Source organism: Grampus griseus (assembly GCF_964374135.1).
Source record: "Grampus griseus genome assembly, chromosome: 11".
Classification (NCBI taxonomy): domain Eukaryota; kingdom Metazoa; phylum Chordata; class Mammalia; order Artiodactyla; family Delphinidae; genus Grampus; species Grampus griseus.
In genome coordinates, this window is record NC_139005.1 from 102,189,911 (window position 1) to 102,211,454 (window position 21,544).

General features: G+C 55.7%; 1 protein-coding gene across 1 annotated transcript; it reads right to left on the reverse strand.

Moving 5' to 3' along the window:
* Positions 1-1,325: 1,325 nt before the first annotated feature.
* Positions 1,326-20,201, reverse strand: MLC1 (modulator of VRAC current 1; the record flags this gene model as incomplete). The annotated part of the gene is made up of 11 exons (XM_082665944.1): positions 1,326-1,400; positions 2,915-3,064; positions 7,193-7,315; positions 7,950-8,006; positions 9,949-10,065; positions 10,897-10,968; positions 11,338-11,436; positions 16,734-16,835; positions 17,078-17,131; positions 18,476-18,565; positions 20,037-20,201. The coding sequence occupies 11 exons, from the start codon at positions 20,199-20,201 to the stop codon at positions 1,326-1,328; spliced, it is 1,104 nt and encodes a 367-aa protein (XP_082522070.1).
* Between the last annotated feature and the right edge of the window lie 1,343 nt (positions 20,202-21,544).

Below are 21,544 nucleotides of genomic sequence, written 5' to 3' on the forward strand. Positions count from 1 at the left end.
GTTTCAAATACCCAGAGACCCAGAGTTAAACAGGCACCTGGGCCACGTTGACATGTTAGCATTTATTGCTCAGGCGGTATTAAACTATGTCACACAAAAATGTAAATTGACAGAGACAGGACTATACACTTTTAAAACCCCATTTGTGTGGATTTTTCAAGCTCTCTCTGAAATAAGAAAGTGCAGGCCTGTGTTAAGCCCCCAGGCACCTCATTCCAGCTCTAAGACTCAGACTTTCTGGACCCCCAGGAGACATCAGTCACACCTGCACTGTCCCCTTGGCTCCCGTCCAGGCTGGGGAGCTGCAGGAAGGGGAGGGGGCCCCGTGGGCTGTGGCTGGGTGGGGGCTGCTTGTGTGCAGGTGAGAGCCACCTTGCTGCCCCCGTGCTTGTCTGGGGGCCTGAGCAAGGCATTCGTCTTCCTGGCCCGCCCGGGACACGGAGGCCACCGAGACGTGGAGATGTGAGCTGTCAGTTTTCAGAGCCTTGGACAAGGGCCTTACCCCAGAGAACACTGAGCTGCCACAGTGGAGGGGGTTGGCCCCAGTGTTGTTGACAGAGGGCTCAGGACGGGTGCAGGCTGACCGCTGCTGAGCTGGGTCTCCACTGGCCGTGTAGGACACCCGTGCATGGACCAGAGCCACTGAACGGGGGCCCTTCCGGAAAGACTGGGTTTAAGTATAGAGAGAGCAGAAACGCAGGCAGGTGGGTTTCACGTGGGGAAGGCTGCACATTGGGGGTGGGGGCTGCCCTGCACCCCTGGTTCTGGGGGAAGTAGCCCCACGGGCTCTCGAGACAGGGCGGAAGCAGCTCTGCCCTCGTCAAGGAATCCATGCTCAGTCAGCGGGCGGGGCCCCCAAGAAGAGAAGGGCCGAAATGGGTGAGATCCACGCATGGCTTAGCGAGGTGTGTGTGCTGGCTGCGGACAGTAGATGCTCTACAAAAGCAGGGCAGGGAGGCGGGGCGAGGTTTGGAGGAGCAGACACCGGCAGCCGGTCACTGGTCGGACCGGGAACCCAGAGACCCGTGGTTGCCCAAATGTCAGCGCCTGGAGAATTCAGCTCTAGCGTGGGCCCCTCCCTTACCTGGGGGCCCCGTGCCACTGCTCCTGTGGTTAGGCCACCTCCGGAGCACTGAACTGATTCCAACCCCCCCAGTCGGCGCAAAATAGTCAACGTTTGCCTATTTCAAAATTAAACTACCGTAAGAAATGAAAACTCCACGTTGCAGCCCAGCCTGCCCTACGAAAGGGGAGGGGCGAGTTGGAAGGTCGCGGCTCGGGGACGACTAGAGTCTGTGCGTTAAGTTAACAAGAGGGGTGCGCAGTCACTGGGCCATTTGCACCATGACGGCTCTCCACGCTTTCTCCTTGTCAAACTCCTTCAGGGGGCTTCTGGCCACCTGTGACTGAGACAGGCAAAGAGTTATTTGTCCCGGGCCACCCACGCGGCAGGAAGCAGGAAGGAGGCTCAGTTCCCTCTCACTACTCTGCTGTCCAGAGCCCCGGCACCTCCGGCCACGACCCAGAGCACATGTCCTCCGCAGGGGCGGGGCCTGGGCTGCGGGGTGGGCTCTGGATGGGGGGGTGGGAGGCTGCCGTGAGTGGGCATCCTCCCAACAGCCGGGGAGCCGGGGGCTCGGGTGGAACCTGCCCCTGCCTCGTGAGGCCTCTTCCTGTGGGTCTGCATCCCAGCACCTGGCAGAGCAGCGTCTGCATTCAGTAGGTGCTCAGTAAATACTGCTGACTGTGGAATGATACACACCAGGGTGCAGGGGTAAGTCCCTCCAAGCTCCTCCTGGGGGCAGAGGCTGGACACTCCACAGAGAAGCGGTCTTGACCTGGCCCCGGAGGCTGTGAAGGCATCTCCAGGGGCATGACAACAGAGGAGGGAGGACGCTTGAGGCAACGGTCACCAAACAGGGAGGACAGCTGCCCGCTTCAGCACCCCCTGCGCCCCCAGAACTGGCAGTTCTGGAACATGGGGGGAGGATTCATTGGCCTGACACTGCACCTTGGCGTCCTGACGCAGAACCAGGGGGACCTCACGTGGGACCCAGGGACAAAGCCAACCCCGCTGGGGACTGACCACAACCGGGTAAAAACAACAACCAAACGACGCCGTATGAGAAGTGCAACGAAGGGAGAGGTGGGGCAGGTAGGGTGGCTGAGGAAGGGCCAACGACGGACGCCGGAGTGCGTCCCCCGGGAAGGGCGGGAGAAGCCTCATGGGGCGACAGGGTGACGAAGGCGGGAGGCTGGCCGCGCCGGACGTGTTGCCGGAGAGCAGCAGAGCAGGACGTGAGACGGGGCGGGCCCGGGTGGTGGCTGGGCGGGAGGAGCGCCTGCAGGGAGGGCCCTGCAGCAGCCTCCCAGGTACACGGAGCACCTGGAGGACAGTGGGCAGGTTTGCCCGGGAAAAGCACCACAGTGGGCAGCTCACGGGGAGGAGCCTTTCAGCCGTGGGGACAAGAGGCAGGGCCTGGGGCAAGTGCAGCGGCCTCGAGCCTGGCCGAGGGGCTGGCGTGACCCTCAGAGCCCGCCGGCCAGGGGTCGCTGCTGCCACGTCTGTAGTGGGCACCCTGACGAGCCGCAGGAGGGAAAGCTCTGTGATCCATGCAGATGTTTGCCAAGTTCTCTTCTACATTTGTAAGAGTAGAACTGGAAGCATTCAGTCCATAACACCTTTCCAGAAATGGATTTGTGTTGGCCTGGCTGGCTTCAAAAGCGTATAGCGTATTGTACCTTTCCAAGATTTTTCTGGGGCATTTTAAAAAATACGAAGTGACCCAACAGGTCTTGAAAGAAGTCAGCGCAGGTGGGCGTCGCTTTGCCCAGGGCCCTGGGAAGACAGCCCCACTGGGATGGGACGGGACGGGACGGGACAGGGAGCCACGCTCGCTCGGAGGCCACTCACCTCTCCCGCCGGGCGTCCCTGCGGGCCGGTCTGTGCGGCGTCCCAGGATGCGCCCGCCTTGAAGCGCACGCACTGGATGACCGTGGCCGTGTTGAGGCCCGCCTGCAGCAGCAGCTCCAGCATCAGCAGCAACAGAAGCGCGTCGTAGGACTGCCAGGGGTGGAGACAGGCGGTGAGCAGCCCGGGGCCTCTCCTCCTGGCTCTCAGCCGCCCCCAGGGCCCCACCGCGTGGGCCCACTGCCCAGGGAGGCAGCGCACAGGCTTCCCAGGCCGTGGCCCCGAAGCACAGACCGTGAGCCCTGCCGCAGTCTGTGTGGAGCGGTTTCAGGCTCTCACTCCACTGTGCCCTGTTACGTCACCAGCCTGAGCAGGAACATTCTGTCTCAGTGAGAGAGAGTTGAGGAAATCACTTCTGCTCTGGGTTTAACAGAGGGACACAAAGATGACCCGCCTCGTGGGGCGACAGGGTGATGGTGCCGCTGCCCGGGTCAAGTCGTCCAGGCCTCCCAACAACCACTCGTGTCCACAGCGGAGCCACTGAAACCACCCGTGGCCTCGCCGAGGGTGCCCAGATGGGGCGGAGGTCTGCTGTGGAGGCCCCGAGCCGGACGAGAGACAGGGGCAGGGTCCGGGGCGGCGGGACACAGGCACGGTCGACAGATCCGTCTCGAGGCTGGAGGGTGCGGCACTGGCTGCTGGTGAGGAGGGGTCTGCCCAGGACTAGAGGGAGCCCCAGGGGCTGCAAGGACAACCACAGAGCACTGGCCCCTCCCCACACTGCAGGGGTGTCCTTCCAGCCTCAGAAATACAAAACAACGCGACGTTAAGACAAAGAAGAGCCCAGAAAATGTCACTTAGAAAAAAACCAAAAAGACTCAACAGCTCTGAAGTTTATATGCACATTTAACCATGAGTCCAGTTTTTTAAAAAATGCAACATTGGGCTGGCTATCTAGAGCCAGGCAGGGTGATTCTAAAATTCATAGAGGGACTTCCCTGGTGGCAGTGGTTAAGAATCCGCCTGCCAACACAGGGGACATGGGTTCGAGTCCTGGTCCGAGAAGATCCCACATGCTGTGGAGCAACTAAGCCTGTGTGCCACAACCACTGAGCCTGCGCTCTAGAGCCCGCAAGCCACAACTACTGAGCCCACGTGCCGCAACTACTGAAGCTCTGCGTGCCTAGAGCCCGTGCTCCACAGCAAGAGAAGCCGCCGCCATGAGGCAATGAGAAGCCCGCGCACTGCAATGAAGAGTAGCCCCCACTCACCACAGCTAGAGAAAGCCCACGTGCAACAGCGAGGACCCAACGCAGCCATAAATAAATAAATGGATGAATAAATAAATAAATAGCATTCATAAAGAAGAACTAGCAAGCGACAGAAGTGAGTCAGCCCCGAAACGCAGGGCCGCTGGCCGCGAGGCATCGAGCAGGCCAGGTCGCGATGCCTGGTGCAAACCTCCGGGGTGCACCTGGCGGCACAGACCGGCCGAGGGGGGACAGTCAGGGCAGAAACGGGCGCAAACAGACCGAAGCTCCGTGCGTGATAAAGGCAGAGTCTCAGACGACTGAGGGAAAGGTGGGCTTTTCAATAAACAGTATTGAACCATGAGCCATTTGAGGAAAGTCCGACGGGGCCCACTCCTTGTGCGGCACTCCAGGCTAAACTCCCGCGGAAACACAAGTACGAGCCTTTCTAATTGTGACTTAAAATCTAGAAGCAATAAAGGAAAATATTGACAAATTTAACTACGTAAAAACAACAACAGGGCTTCCCTGGTGGCACAGTGGTTGAGAGTCCGCCTGCCGATGCAGGGGACACGGGTTCGTGCCCCGGTCCGGGAGGATCCCACATGCCGTGGAGTGGCTGGGCCCGTGAGCCATGGCCGCTGAGCCTGCGCGTCCGGAGCCTGTGCTCCGCAACGGGAGAGGCCACAGCAGTGAGAGGCCCGCGTACCACACACAAAAAAAAAAACAACGACGACGACAACAAAGTTTCCACATGACAAAAATCACAGCAAGCAGTGAAAACGGCTGCCAAGCTGAGGCTGCCGCTTGCATCTTCTGCGTCTGACGGAGGACTGGGCTCCCTGCGTTAGCAGCGTTCTCAAAGCCCACTAGGAAATGGTCAAGAGACACGGACGGAGGTTACTGGGGAAATGCAGCACTGCAGGCACACAAGGGGTCACTCATTTTCAGAGAGATGCACGTAACGGCCCCACCCGAGGCTCTGTCTCTCACCTGTGTTACAAAGCCCAGCGTGGCGACCCTCCCCAGCTACGCGGAAGCAGGTGCTCTCATACCGTTGGTGGGAGGGAAAACGGGAGCCCCCAGGAGAAATTAAGTTAAAAAAAGAAAAAGGTGAGGTGTAGAAGCGTGGTTAGAGTGACCTGTTTTGTAGGAAAGAAGGAAAATAATAATATGCACTGTAGGTTACCTGTAGAAGGAATCGGGGAAGCCGTGGATGGGACCACAACTCCCCTGAATTTGCCTTTCAGATGGTTTGACTTGAACCATGTGAAAGTTTTATATATTCAAAAATACTATTAAGAGGGAAAAAGCATCAGAGCCTAAAACTGAATACAGAGAGAAACCATCAAACTTGACTGTGTAGCAGGACCGCTCACAGAAGGGGGTGCCTTCGCAGAGCACATGACCGTACCTCCGCGTACAGCGAGCCGTCCCTCACCCAGCAGGTGCGCTGCTGGTCGAGAATGCGTCCTGTAATTGTGAACACGTGTGAGTCGTCAGGCAAATTTAAGCAGTAACTATATTCAATGTTACCAGGATTTTGGGACTAAGAGAAAAATGATGCAAATATAAAATAACAGAGGTTAAGGGGGAAAAAACCCTAGAACGTAAAATTTGAATTGGAAATTGCAATATACGTCAGGGATCTTTAAGTGGGCATACATTTCTCAGCTCCGTCCACTGACAGGGCTCAGGAGCAACGATGCCCCCACAGGAATGGGTACACGGCCCCCCTCCAGGGGCGAGGGCGAGACACGGCAGGACCAGGACCAGGTGAGCCCGGGGCCATCTCAAGCGTCTGACGGGAGAGGAGGACGTGCTGGCATCTGGGAGCCGAGGGGTGGGTCGCCCTGAGCGTCAAAGAACAAAGAATGCAGCACTCTGCCGACAACGACGCACACACGTCCTCCGTGGGGTTCTCGGGCAGGCGCAGGTGTGAGCGCCCTGGCCTCCCCTGCGAGCAGCCCTCAGTGCTGCCCACAGGCGCTTCCGTCCTGCGAGGGATCGCCTGCCCTCCAAGAGGCACCCTGGCAGCCACGGCAAGCCGGCCAGGATGGCAACACCAGTGCACCTGGACTCGCTCCCGCTGACGCCACTGCAAACAGATCCACAGGTGGGACCATCTCCCAGACAACTGGCCTGGACTCCGAAAGGTCAGTGTCCTGGGGGAGAAGTGGGAACTGTCCCAGATCCAAAGAGACTGAGCGACCCTCATAGCTCTGAGAACCTGAGCCCACGAAGCATCTTCTCGGGATGGTCTGAGGGGACAATGTGCTGTCACCTAGCACGTCAGCCACCTCAGCTGTGCAGGAGACTGTCCTTACTGTTGAGATGCCAGAGCATCTAAGGGCGAAGGGTCACCTCAAACCTCTGCCACTCGCTTTCAGATGCCTCTGGAAAACGATGGCCATGTGTGTGCTCCACCCACCCGTCAGCATAAACACGCACACGGACACACACGTAAACCTCCAGGGAATCTCAGTGTTTACTGCATTAACCTTTCAACTCTGCCACATGTTTGAAATTTCTCATGATAAACATTTGGGGGCAAACACTGTCTATACTGAAACTAACCTCACCCGGAGCCGGAGCCTGCGGGGAGGACGCTGGACCCCCGAGAAGCCCCCGTAGAGGGGAGGCTCTCACTCTCCTCAGTTTACCCAGGAACCAATGGGGTCTCTCATGAAACTGGACAAACGGTGACTCTTAAATGCAAGTGGATGGGAACAGGGCCGAGAAAATGTAAGGCGCCTGTGAAGAGGGGTGTCTGGGGGGTGCCCAGGGCAGAGCAGCCCAGAGGAGAAGAACAGAAGCAGCTGAGCGGTGCCGGGCAGAACGGGCATCAGAGAAGGGTGCACAGACGCCTCACAGTGCACGGAGAAAAGCAAATTAGCAGAACCAGCTCCATGCGCGTCAGGCCGTGCGCAAAGCCAGCTCCGGCCATCTGCCCCGACGTGGGCAGCGGCTCAGCGCTGCTCAGCGGCATCGTGTTTCTATAGAGTTCAAAATAAAATAAAAGAACACCCACCTTGAAGGCTGGCGGGTAATCTTTAAAGACATCCATGATTCTCATTACGCTGAAGGACAGGTACCCCGAGGCCGTGAACAGCAGCGGGGCCGCGAGGCTGCAGATGGCTATCAGCACCTCCACCTGGCGGGAAGCAGACAAGAGTGGGAGGTCGGGGTCTGGGAGCCACTGCCTGGACAGAGGGTGCCGCCCGGCAATCACACAGCGGGAGTTACGAGCGGCGTGTGTCTGCGTCCAGCCTGGGGCACCTGCTGAGTCTCTGTGCTCCGTCTGCCCGTTAACTCAAAGCTCACCACGTGTCGCGCGAGTTTTCTCAACTTAGGCGCAATTCGCTCTGTTGATAACATAGCACTTAGGAATTGATGGCCTCCTCCCAGTGCCCTCTGACCTGCTCCTGCGACCTCCCAAGGCCCTCCCGCCTCGGAGAGCCATGGCTGGCCCAGAGGCCACGCAGGCCCAGGTGTCGGCTGAGCTCAGCACCAGCTCGGAAGCTCACTTGGGCCGGTTTAGCGACTGTCACTGTCCGACATCCACAGCCGGACAGGGCGCCGCCTCTGCTGAGTCCCAGGAATCTCTCCCGACTCTTATGCCAAATGGGCCGTTTCTGCTTACTTCCACAGACAGCCCAGCCCTCGGACAGTCGCAAGGCCCCCTCAAGCCCGCAGCCTGCAGACGCCCCTCAGATGCTCGCCCCTGACCCCGCCCAGCCCGGCAGGTCGCTCCGCGGGTGCCTGGAACCCGGCCGGGCTTCACCTACCAGAGATCTGCTGGGACACTCTGCCGTCACATGACTGGCAATGGCACTTGGAAAACACTAAGAAAAGGAAAAAGAAAGGCTTCAGAGATGAGAGCCCAGCAAGTCAGATCCCAAACGTGTACTCTCCCGTTCTGATTCGGGCCATCCTGGTCGCCAGGAGAGCCGGGGATCCGTGCAAGAGAGGCAGAGCAGCCTGGAACCCGCACACCTGCTCTCTCAGGTGCGGCACCCGCCCCCAGATGCTCGTGTGCGTGTCTACTGCTCCGTCTCGATTCAGCACCGCACCGGGGAAACGTGACACAGACTCAGCAGCTTTGTCCGAGGCAGGGTCTGTGTTCCAACTTGCAATCGTCCCGACGATGTCCCGGTCCAGCTGGGTCTGCTCCCAGCTCAGGACCCAGTCGATGATCACGTTTCACGTTTCTCGTCAGTTCGCTGGCCTCATTGACGGGGAGGGCTCAGCTCACGCTCAGCGGCGCCACCTTCACGACGCCGCATTTCTGGAGGGAGCGCCAGCTGGCCGCTGGCGGGCTCGGCTGGGCTATCAGACTCAGGGCCCCTGGAGACACCGCGCCCTGCCCACCATGTTTGACCACTGGGGGCTCCTCCGCTGGACCAGCATTCCTGTGCCTTTGTAATCAATAAATGCCTTTTCCCACTTATTTTAAGGAGCTTGATTTAGTTCTACACGATTCGGGCAGAGGGAAGCTCAGGGGAGCACAGGGCTTCCTCGAGGTTGCTGAGTGCTGGGCCCAGCCCCCTGCCATCCATCTGCCCCCCAGCCGGGGGTCCAGGTGCCCAGGGGTCCGCCGCCCCAGCCCAGCACAGCCTGCTGGGCCCAGGTGTGTCCGGGCCCCAGTTACCCATCCACACGCCCACAGAGGAAAAGGAAATGCCCAGGCCCTTGGTGTGGGAGCACCAAGCACAGGAGCCTGTGGTTTGGGGGCATCACGTGACATGTGGAAACTCGGGTGTGCAGGGGCCCATCGCAGCTGCTCCAAGCGGATGTGTGGCCCACACCCAGCCGGCAGCACAGCCAAGGGGGGCCAAAGCCTGGGGGCCGTGTGTTCCCCGGGCCGCATTTCAGCTAAACGCTAAACAACATTAAATTACGTAAGTCAACTCGGACTTACTTATACAAGGATGAAAGGCCCACGTTTAGAACAGTGACCGTGTAGTCAGTAAGCACTTACCAAGCACCAGGTGCGGGGCTAGGCATTTACGGTAGTCGTATTCAATGTAAGATAATATAAACGTATTACATTTTAAAACGTATTATAAAACAATATGAATGTTATATGTTATAAAATAATGAAACAAGTACTTTTCAGGGAAACTAATGCAAAAAATATAAAATACTAATAGCAGCTACCGCGTCCCCGGTGCCGCAGTGGATAAGAATCCACCTGCCAATGCAGGGGACACGGGTTCGAGCCCTGGTCCGGGAAGATCCCACATGCCACGGAGCAACTAAGCCCGTGCGCCACAACTACTGAGCCTGCGCTCTAGAGCCCGTGAGCCACAACTACTGAAGCCCGCACTTAGAGGCCGTGCTCCGCAGCAAGAGAAGCCACCACAATGAGAAGCACGCGCACCGCAATGAAAGAGTAGCCCCTGCTCGCTGCAACTAGAGAAAGCCTGCGCGCAGCAACACAGCCAAAAATAAATAAATAAATTTATATTTAAAAAAAATAATAGCTAATCTGAGGGAGTAAACAGTATCATGATTACAAAAATACATCTGTATGAGGTACTGGTATCCTCAAGCCAGTTTAAAATAATAATAATAATAATACCAGCTAACATCCCGACTCATTTAATCCTCGGTTCCCAAATCGCCCTGGTCTGGGGCCCACGAGGACCTGGGAAGCATCTTGCTCGGCCCACCAGCGCCCACTCCCCACCCCCACCCCTCCTCCCGCTGCTTTCCAGCCTGACTGCCCCAAAACCGAGCTCAAAGGCCGGCCACACTGACGAGGGCCACCCAGGGTGTACTCACGGCCACTAAGATCCAAAAGAACGTCACCGAAAGGTGCGGGCCTGAGATGGCGTCATCCACATTCAGAGCGATGACCCCTCCAAGGATGGCGGAGACACCGGCGATCACCTCGATGACCTGGGGGCAGAGAGTGTCACCCAGGGGAACGGGCAGGCTCCCCGGGGTCCCTGGAAGGGGGCGGGGGTGCAGGGGGTCCTGTGAGTTCAGGGCAGAGCATCAGGGCACCCCGTGCTGAGACACTGAGGATAACCTCCAAGGGGATATCGAAAACGCATATTTCCAACCCAAATTCGTGGGAAAGGGAAGGAAGAAGCTCCTGCCAATTCAAAGGAAGGTGGGAAAAGGCATAGAAAATAGGAAACAAAAAGATGGAGAAATAAATATGAACGTGTCAGGAATTGCGCTCTGAGTGAACCAGCTCAATTCAAACGGCACCAACACTCTGTACAGAAACTGCCCAGATGTAAGGACAGGAAGAGCTGGAAGAAGAGGGGAAGACACACAGGGAAAATATTAATCGAGAGGTAACTGACGTAGTTAACAATATATGTTCTATGGCAAAAGCCACTACTATAGAGAGCTGCTCGTAATGATTAAAAAAAAAAAATGAAGGAAGGAAGGAATTCTAAACTTTCGTGTACCTAAAAACCCAGGCTCCAAAACTCTATGGTGAAAAGCTACAGAATTACAAAGACAAATTGATAATGCCCACAGATTGGGAGGTTTTTAACAGCTCTTTCAGTAATAGAACGAGTAGACTAAAAGATTCTGGAGAGGACGTAAACGAGTGAAAACACAATTAACATATAATTTATGGACACATTGAGAGTAAAAGGGGGTGTACTGTCAACCAGGACAGTTCATGTACCAGGGACACGCCTACACCATATTTATCTAGTACTCCCCCCACAATGAAATAAAATAAGGAGAAAGAAAAGCTTTTCTTACGGAATAGGATTTCAGGACCCGAGCAGGAAATGTCACTTCATACAGAATGTTGGTGCTCTCCGAGATGGAGCCCTGAAAAGAAACAAAACCTCATCACAGGGGTGGCCGTCCGTCCAGGCCGTCGCTCGGGTGATGGTCTGAAACGTGAGCATCTGGAAGACGCTCCTGGATCTCCAGGCTTCGGCGCAAAAGCTCAAACACGGACCTTCTCGTTGCATGTGAAAATGTGTTTGATTGCTGAAGTCCTAGTTTACAAGGTGATACTCTAGGCGGACTTGGTCTCTGCGTGTAACACTACTGGCGGGTGGGGGTGGTGTTACTTGGTCAGGATCAGGCTACGGAGGAGATGGTGCTGCATCCCCAGGTTTGCCTCCCTGGGGCCGTTGGCCCCTCGCTCCGCAGCCGGGTCTGCGGTGCAGCCGTGCCTCAGGCTGGACCAACCTTCTGCTTGCAGTGCGCCTCGCTGGACCGCGCAGAGATGATCACCGTGGCTGCCATGAAAAGCTCCAGCAGAAGCAGCAGAATCAGATTGAAATTGATCTGCCAAAGGAGAACACATGCGTCTGTAAAACCGGCTTCTTCACTTTCATCCCGTAAACGTGGACAGTCCCACGAAGGGGCTTAGACGCCTCTTCAAAGTCTCGGCAACTTTTCTGTCCAGAGCCAGATGCCAGGCACACAGCTCTGACTCACATATGTCTTTTTGTTTGTTGGTTGGTGGGTTTTTGATTTTAAATTATTGTTGGCTCAAGGGCTGGATTTGGCCCTCGGGTTGTAGTCTGCCCTGATCTCAACCTTCCTTGGTGTTTGGTCTCTCCTGGGTATTTACTCTAAAGGGATGAAAACTTACGTTCACACCAAAACCTGCCCACGTTTATAGCAGCTCTGTGCATAATTGTCCCAAAGAGAAAACACCAGGGGGTTGGGGGTTACGGAGCTGATGCACGTCCTGACTGTTGGCAGTTACAGAAATCCATGCCTGTGTTTAAATCCACAGGACAATACACCAACAAAGTTGATTTAACTGTGTGATATAAAACCAACCAATCGGGAATCTCCTGGCAGTCCAGTGGTTAGGACTCAGCACTTTCACTTCCGTGGCCAGGTTCAATCCTTGGGCGCGAAACTAAGATCCCAGGCAGCGCGGCCAAAAAAATAATAAAATAAAATAAAACCAACCAATCGAGAGTCTCTATGGGCCTCTCCCGCCACCTGCCCCAATCACCTGGGCAGCCCCTCCGCCCTGAGCCCACCGAGATTATTCACGCTGGCCGGTCCTGAGCCTGCTCACCCTGCCTCACATCTCTCCCTGCGGAAACCCAGTGAAGGCTCCTGCCCACGTGTCCCCTCTCCCTGCCTCCTGACCGGCCCTGGGGCCCCCTCCTCTTGGGACCTGTGATAAACTGTCTTTGCAGTGGCAGTCGTCTCCTGATCTCTTGGTCTCACTATACCTTCAATGATGATTTTTTAAAATTCTACATTTAAAAACAAATGCAACTAATAAGTTGGATCTACAGAATTGTACATGCAAAATAAAACATAGAATTTTCATTCTTTTGTAGCATTTGTGTAACACTAACAAAAATTGACCATCTATTAGGCAACAAAACAAACCCTGGTAAATTCTGAACAATCAGTACATTATAGGTTGTACATTCTGACCCTAATGTAGTGATATTAGAAACCAATAATAAATGGGTGACCTTCTAAGATAATTCCACACGTCTGTTTCATCAGGGTTCTAGGCAGAGACTGACAACCAGAAATACAAAGTGAGGTTAACAGAGCAAAGCCAGTTCTTCGAAAAGACTACTAAGAGATACGATAGAGATATAAATTACATTTCAGAATGAAAAGGAGAAATAACTAAAATATTTGGCTTGAATTAAAAACGGTGAGCAAGATGAACGACTATAAACTAATAATTTTGAAAACCTGCACGATATAGATAAACTTTTGATAAAAATATAAAACCCAAAATTTGACACAAGAAGAGACAGAAAACTTTAACACTAATAATGAAAGACCACCCCTCACCAACAGCCCCGGATGGAGAGGATTGTACAGGTGAGCTCTACCATACTTTCTAGAAGCAGCGACTTCTTATCATATCAAGGTTTTACAAAAAACAAAAGAGAGGTGAGAGCTGCCTCGTTCATTTTATGAGACCAGTATAACCCTGGTTCTAAAACCGGACAAAGGGGACTTCCCTGGTGGCGCAGTGGTTAAGAATCCACCTGCCAATGCAGGGGACACAGGTTCGATCCCTGGTCCAGGAAGATCCCACATGCCGCAGAGCAACTAAGCCCATGCGCCACAACTACTGAGCCTGCGCTCTAGAGCCCACGAGCCACAACTACTGAAGCCCACGTGCCACAACTACTGAAGCCTGCGCGCCTAGAGCCCGTGCTCCACAGCAAGAGAAGCCACTGCAATGAGAAGCCCACGAGTAGCAACAAAGACCCAAAGCAGCCAAAATTAAATTAAAAAAAAAAAAACTTATTGGAAACTCTTTAGATACAACCTATTTAAAATCAGGAATAAGCCAGAGAGCCCCACGGTAGCAGAAGTCCTGGCCAAAGCGATAGAGCAAAAGGAACAACAGGGTTAGACTGAACAGGAGCGTTTAAACTGTCGTTATTTGCAGACGATAGGGTGACCTACATAGAGAAACCAACATAACCTACAGAAAACTCGGAGCATACGAGTCCAGCAAAGCTTCCAGACACAAAGTCCACTTATAAAAATCCTTTTTTAAAAACCAGTACAATATGAATAAGGTCTAAGTTAACATGTGCCAATGTCAGTCTCCTGATTTGACCGTGTAAGATGCTCTCATTGGGGAAAACTGGATGAAGGATACACAGGAATGCTCTGTACTATTTGTGCAAATTCCTTCCAGTCTCAAATATTTCAAAATAAAGAAAAAATGAAAATCAGTAGCCTCTCTCTGCACTAGCAATAAGCCATCTAAAAATATAATTTAATAAATAAGACACCATTCATACTAGCAACACATCTGTGAATCATCTAGGGATTATCTAACCAAGAATGCTCAGAACTTTCCAACCCTAACAAAGGACAGAGATGATATGAGTCAGTAGAGAGACGGTCTATGCTCTCAGTGGGATGACTCCACGGAATAAAGATGTCACTTCTCACAAAACTACTCTGTAAACATCAAGGAATCGTAATAGAATCCCAGCTGTATTTTTTGAGGAACTCAATAAACTTATCCTGAAATATATTTGAAATAGGAGCTGTCAGCTTTGAAGAAGGAAGACAACTGGAGTCACGAAGCCACAATACAAAGCGTGGCGTCGAGCAGCTCGCGGGGGAACTTGACACACGGTGTGGCAGCAAGTGCTGCGGCTCACAGGAAGAGACCCCTGATTTCGGACAAGCCGAGGACGGGAAGGAAGCCCAAGAGGGCAAACACCCAGGAGGAGGGGCTCAAAAGTACTAGTGATCGGAGAGTGTGACCTGAGGTGACAGCAAGCCACTGTCACCAGACGGGAAAACGGGGGCTGTTGGGGACGCCAAGTGCGGGAAAGGCTATGGGACCTGGCGGCCTCCCGCTGGCGGTGAGGGTGTGTCCTGGGCTTAGCTGAATCCAGGTGGACTCACGCCCCTCCCCGGCCTACGAGGACCCCGAAGGCATGTGCCCACGTCGGCCCAGTTGTGGAAGGGGAGCGTCGGAGGCCATGGAGCTGGATCCTTCCCTAAAGAAAGCGGGGCCCACGGCGGACATGCAGCAGCCCAGGCAGGGATGGCAGGTGGGAAAGAGGGAGCAGAGACTCTACAGCGAAGCCCTGCGTGGCTGTCCCCAGGGCGGAGGTTCAAGTCCAGCGCCCGGCTCCACAGGGAGACAGGGGAGGGGAGCAGCCCCTTTCCTGAGCGGCCTCACGCTGCAGTTTCCTGTTTCACCATTTGTGACCTTGTGTTTGGACACCGGTGGTCCTGACATCGTGGTCCTGGGGTCCTTCCACGTGTTTAGGTGTCTGAGCTTCGTGTCCTGCACATGACCTGGCTGGACCTTCGAGGTGGCAGGAGCCTGAGGGTGTGGCTAACGGCGGGCTCTGGCGCTGGGGCCTGGGCTGGGGGACGATGCGGGTCCAGCTCCAGGGGAGGCCACTCAGTAGGAGGAGGCTGTGAGCATGAAGCTTCATGCGGGGAGGCCCCCAGTAGGAGGAGGCTGTGAGCATGAAGCTTCATGCATCTTTCACAATTTCTTCGTCCATTTGTGCGCTTGGGGGGCACCACCCTAGGTGATGGACGTTGGATTATCTGTTTTGGTTTGGAGTTTTTGCCACGATCCACAGGGCTGCTAGGAACATGCCGCCTGGTCACATGCATGCGTGTCTCTCCAGGGTTTGTGCCATGGGGCTCCCCAGTGTATGTACTTCTTCAGAAAGGACCTGCAAATTCCAGACTTTTCCACAGAGCCTGCAGCAGCGCGTAGGAGCTGTCGGACGTGAGGGAACCACCCTGGGCTCCCGCCCGTCCCGACGCTGGAAACGGCATCTCCTGTGGCTTTCATTGACCTCCTCTTATTACGAGTGTGGCTCCTCTGAGCTGCGCGTTGGCGCTGTGGCTTCCTGCTGGTGAGCGCCCGCGTGGTCCCCTGCTGCCCTTCACTTTCTCCCAAGGCTCCTCATGTACCCTGGGACCGGCCGGCCACTCCAAGAGAACGCGTCCCCTTCCATACAGAGTGTGCTCCTTGTGTCTGCGGGACGACTGGCCGCGGCTTCGTGGTGGGCGGGCCGGGGGCAGGGCCCCCCCAGGTTGGTCACGGCTGTGCTCCGGGCCGGGGCTGCGGCCGCGCACGTGGGGCTGCCTGGGCCGACTGGTCAGGGGCGGCTCTCCTGTCCTGCTGGGACGGCTGTGGGGTGCGGGTGAGTCCCCAAACATGTTCTTCAAGGGGGCTCCACCCCAGCCCTTGGTCACCACCTAAACCTGCTGGGTCCTGTCTGCAGGCGCACTTGCTCTGGACCCACGGGACAGGCGCCCACTTCTGCATAGGGTTTCTTTGGTAAAGAAGCGTCGTAATTCTCAGCGAGGCTTTATGATTTCCTACAAGAGCCTCCAGACTTTTTGTTAGGTTTATTCCCAGGAACTTTATAAAATGATATCTGTAATTAAATAACATTTTCCAAAACCTCTGTTTCTGGCACAAACAACTGTTTTACATTGATTTTCACATCCAGCAACCATGCTACGTGGGCTTAATAATGCAAATGTCAAGAAAGGAGAAAATTGTCTCTTCTGCAGAAGATGGCAGCACAGGTGCTCCTTTCAGATCCGCGTGTCTGCCCATTTTGCATGCCCTAACACACCTGGCTGAGATGTCCTCGGGCCACCACATCCTCTTCCCGATCTTAAAGAAAACGTGTTGAACACAGAGCAGAGGTATCTCTGATCAGGTCCTGTTTCCTAGAGATGTTTTTTCTGCTGCATTGTAATTTAAATGACAAGACTCTTCCATTTTTCTTAACGGAACATAAAGTAACAGGGCAACTTATGTCAGCAGTATCGCAGATCTGATGAAAGATGTTATTACATTACTGTTAATGTTTAAGAACTGTTGTGAAAGAGATACAAAAATCAGTGAATTCGTCCACTGAAATCAGTGAAAGCGTTAAAGACAATTCTTTTCTTCGGAAGCCTAAATGAAATTCTCAAACTCAAGAGCTACGATACACATCTCCGGTGTAACTACCCAGCAGATAGCTCACTAACGCCAGCTCCGAGCCCACAGGGCTCAGCAGACACAGTGGGACCAGAGCCCTCGGCTCCCGTGACCCCAGGAGGACCCACGTGGCTTTCCAGGGACTTACATCTACTGCTGACGGGTTCAGTACAAGTTTGCATCCAAACCAGATCAAACACGTCGTGGTGACAGCAAACGTGGACACAAACAGTATCTGGAAGTTGGGAATCTGGAAAACAAGACAGGAGGGGTTTCGTTCTCCTTTGTGTGAGGAAAGAAACCAAGTGACATTCAACCACATAACCGGGCATTCATCACCCATCCCAAGGATGGGGCACCTGGAGTCAGCTGGGGGGATGCCTGCGAGCTCGGGCCCCTCCGCCCTCCTGGGGGCAGAGGGAGGGGGGTTGAAGGAAGCCCCACGGCGCGGGTGCAGGGCTGCAGAAGTTGCGGACAGAAGGCTGGACTCACCGCGCTGACGTTTCTCCTCCAGACAGCAAAGCTCACTATGGCTGAGGGGATGCACTGAAAAGAGAGAGCAGGTGAGCGTCCCTGCTGGTCACTCTGTGTCCTGAAAACCCACATGGCCCAAGACATGTCCCCCTCCATCAGACGCAGTGGTCTCTCTCGACGCTGAAGGGTGCTGGGTCTTTCAAAATAATAATTCTGGAAAGAGTTTTAATTGTTCTGATGATGAAAAAGACACCGAAATGAAGACTGTCCCAGCTGGACGCGCTTAGAAGCAGATGTAGCTTCCTGTGGCCTGAGACCAGGCGCGTCTTGGTAAGAGTCACGCAGAAAGGGGAAACCATCTGCGTGTGAATGAGCAGAAATGCTCAGGGGCCCCAGAGCCCCCGGGGTCCTCGTCAGAGGTCCCCACTGCGTCCCTGGAGCCGAGGACAAGGGAGAGGGCCAGCCTGGGCTCAGGGCGGGGCGGAGTTGGGGGGCCAGCCTGGGTCCCGTGGGCCGTGCCGGTGTTGCTCTTGCAGCAACGGGACCTCCCCGCCCAGACCCTGCAGTGGGATCTGGGGGCGGGGGGCGAGCCCAACAAGGGTCGGATGGGGGCTGGGCACCGACGGAGGACCCAGTGGGACCACCTGACTGGTCTCCCTAGCCCGTCACCCCTGGGGGTGAAGGACGTAACCGAAGATTTTGCTGGGACATCAGCCTAGGTCAGCATGGCTCTGGAGCCATCTGAGTCAGAGGTCAGAGGTCCCTGTGACCCCCAACCAGGGCTGCTCCGGTGGTGAGCAAAGGGCCACCTAGAAGGTTCCAGAGAGAAGGGCAGGAAACGGGTCAAATTCTTTCAAGGGGTTTTCTTCTAAGGGAGTGGAGGCTGGGCAACCTGTGGCAGGGGGTACACGGTAAGGGCAGCTGCATCTGTCTTGTGTTTTCAGACTTTTGGGCATGCTGACAGGGCTGGAACAGGAGAGCAGATAGGCGAGAGGGCCCCCCAAACCCCAGGGGATGTGCCCTGTGCTTGAGCTGGTGGGAGTCACTGGTCGTCTCCCCATGAGGACTGGCGGCTCCCCAGGCCTTGGCTCTGAGTCCAGAAGTAGGTACAAGCTTCTGGGAGGGGTGAGGTGTGGCCCCCAAATCACAGAGGGGCTTCCCTGCCGGCTCATGGGGCAGCCGGGGCAGTATGCCCCTGCGTGTTGGAAATCAAAGTGCCGTTTCTTGCTCTGGAGTCTGTGGGGTAAGATAGACTTGCCTCATAGATCATTTTCAAAAGCAACAGATGCTATTCGAAGGCAAAGTATAGGAAGAGAGTTTGAATGAGGAGCGAGTGACAGCAACGGGTAAATCTCAGAGCAAAAAACCCAGGTGCATAACCTCAAACATCAGTGCTGGCACAGGACTGCTACTCACTGAACCTGCAGCACAGCGTAGGTAATCCATCTCCAAAGGAAACACGTTTCCCAGGTAGAGGGAAAAGCCCGAGGTCACAAGCAGGCAGCTCTGCAAGACAGCAGCACAAATTCGGTGACGACACAGTCAGGCCTGGAGACGCGGAGGCTGAGCAACAGCACAGTCAGGCCTGGAGACGCGGAGGCTGAGCAACTAGCCCTCTGACCACAGCTTAACTCTGCAACACCGACATCCCCGCCTGGATCCCGCCAGACCTCCTCCCTGCAGGACGGCAGCCGCCCACCCTCCCCCAGGGCAGGTTATGGGCATCTACACTTATTTGGGGGACAGGAGACTCTGTCAAAATTCAAAGCAAGAAATGGCGGCTCCACTCCCCAGAAAACGCCTTCACCGCACATGTGCAATTTCAGGGGCCTCGGGGCCCCCCAGGTCCAGGCACAGAGCCAAGCACACAACCCCATCCTGCTCAAGGCACCAGAGATGGAAACTCACTGCACAGGGTGAGGCCACGGGGTCGAAGTCACTGGTATAAGGTCACTCAGACCCGGGTGTGGGCAGAGGGCCGTGTGCACCCCATGGAATGGGGGCACTGGGGCCCGCGGGCCCGGGGGGCGGGGGAGGCCAAGGCGCACCCCTCAGGGAGAAGAGGGCAGCGGGATCAAGGGCTGTGGCCGCCGGATGCTGCGGGCAACAGAGTCCAGGACCTGGGAGTGAGAGGAGGCTGACCAGCCGCCCACCGCCCACCCGGGGGCTGGAGGGAGGAGTGACCTCTTCGACCCACACAGTGGGAGTTCCCGTCTCAGTGGCACAGGGTAGCGGCTGGGGAGAGGGTGGGCAGGACCACCAGGGTGCCGCGGGGCTGGCCCACAGAGCCCGGGACCCAGGGAGAGGCAAGACCCCAGCCCGGATCCTGGACCTCGGCCCCTGGCACGCTGACCCCCGAGCTCCTACCCACAGAGAGGTGCGTCCAGTGGCCAGCCCAGGTGACCGCGCCCGCTTGGGCCAAAAGGGCTTCTTCTGTCGTCCAAGTGCTTATCCAGGCATATCGGAAGGGAGACGTCCCGGGACCCCAGGCAAGGTCCCCTCAGGCCTGCCCCCTCCTCCCTGCTGGCCCTGTCCCCTGGCCCCTCAGCCTTCCCTGGTCCCATGGCCCTGGGCTCCTGCGTCAGGACGCCGTCCTGCTGTCCACCCCCCAGAGGCCCCTCCTGAGAGTGTGGCCCCTCCTCCCCACCACTGCAGACCCCCAGGAGGTGAGGGTCGTGGAGGCCGCCCTGGTACAAAACATGAGCCGGCAGGCTCAGTGTGGGCCCTGGGCTGTCCGACCCCTGCCAGGACACAGAGCCGCCACGGCCCAGAGGCCAGCAGGGCCAGCAGGACAGAGCCTCACCAGCTGAGGAAAATAACTCAAAGAGCAGAGCGAACAAGCACATCGGCACCCGTGAGTCTCTCAGAGGCAGAAGTAGCCCGGGGCTGCTCCTCCCCGGGCCATCTGGGAACAGCACCCAGGCAGCGGACCCCGGAGGGGACGGTGTCTCCGTGGGCCTGGCGCGGAGCTGCTCACCCCCATCAGCACGGAGAAGACCCACGTCTTGTGGCTGAAGCACGGGGGCAGCCTGGAAGACAGCTGAAGGTCACTGGGCTTGGTGTCCGGGGCGTAGCTCCCCGCATCCGGCCGCCCGCGCTCCAGTGGGGGCATCCGGTCGTAGCCCAGCTCCTCCCGGGCCATGGCGCTGCCGGGGGGCAAAGGCTGACATTAGCGGCCGCAGCGCTGCACTCACCACGCCACCACTTATTTATTTGTGATAAGATTACAAATTTCACTTCTGATCACGCTGAAAAAACTCCCAAAGAAGTGATTTTCAATAATACTTATTTTTAAGTTGTTTTCAGTAAAAGAGATATCATTTGTATAGAAGTACTGTAAGAAGAAAATAAGCAGTTAATTCCACAAGTGCATAAAATCACGTTCCCAGGAAAACGAACCTGAACAGTCTAGATTCACAGCAGGACTTCAGGCTTTAAGCGCTTCGCCCTCCCACCGCCCCCTCCATTTCACTTCCACTGGCAGCTCCACTTATGAGTCTCATGATGTGCTGGCTACTCCAAACTCCAAACTGGACAAGAGATCACAGATGTGCTCCACACGAGGGTTTCCCGTCTGCACACTTACCTCTGCGGCGGTTCTGGTGTGGGAGCGCCGGTCTCTGGGTGAGGGGCTCCTGTTACCGAGTCACCCTGCCTTGGGCGTCCAGCAAGAACTATTCACAGACAGGACAAAAGCCTGGCAGAACTGCACTTAAGCCAGGCAAGGAGGACCGCTTCCTGAATTTCAATGAGGTCATGAAGCGAGGGATCCTGGAAAGTTCTTGGTGGTTGTATAACTGCTGGCCCAGAGTTCCGCTCCATCCTGCGCCAACCCCGCCAGGAGCAGAGGGGCCTCGTCAGGTCCCTTGCAGGCAGACAGGTTGCAGGCGCTGGGGTGGGCATCTCAGAAGAAGAGGTGTACCCGAGTGCAGAACTGCACCAAGCACAGGATCCTGGCGGGCCGGAGGGCCGGGTGCCTGTTTTGGAAACAAACATTTTTATCCAAAGCCTTATTCTCCATCCTTTCTGGCAGCCCTTTTCCATCCCCTGTGATCACACAAGGAACACAAGGTCTCACACATATTTGCGCTCAACGTGGCTGACCTGGCCCTTGAACTGCTTGGGATTCTGACCCGCGGGTTCCTGTGGGCAGCGCCGGGTCCTGCTGTGCCCTTTCTTTCTGCTCACCAAGCAGAGGGAAAGGACGGGAGGGCACTTTGCCCAGAGACACTGGCGCCCCACAATTACAGCACCAGTCTTTGTGCTCACAGGAGCGCTTAAATGGCTCAAACCAAAGCATTCTGCAAAACTGCCTCCTCAGACCACAAGCCCACATCAGGCTTGAGCAAAGGCTTCAGTTTCCCATCATGGGATGCTCTGTTGTCTTCGTTTATCAACCAATCAAGAAGGATTAGAATTAATTTTCACAAACTGTGAAGTCAAGAAGGGATTTTAAATAGATTGAAAAACCTCCCAAACCTCCTT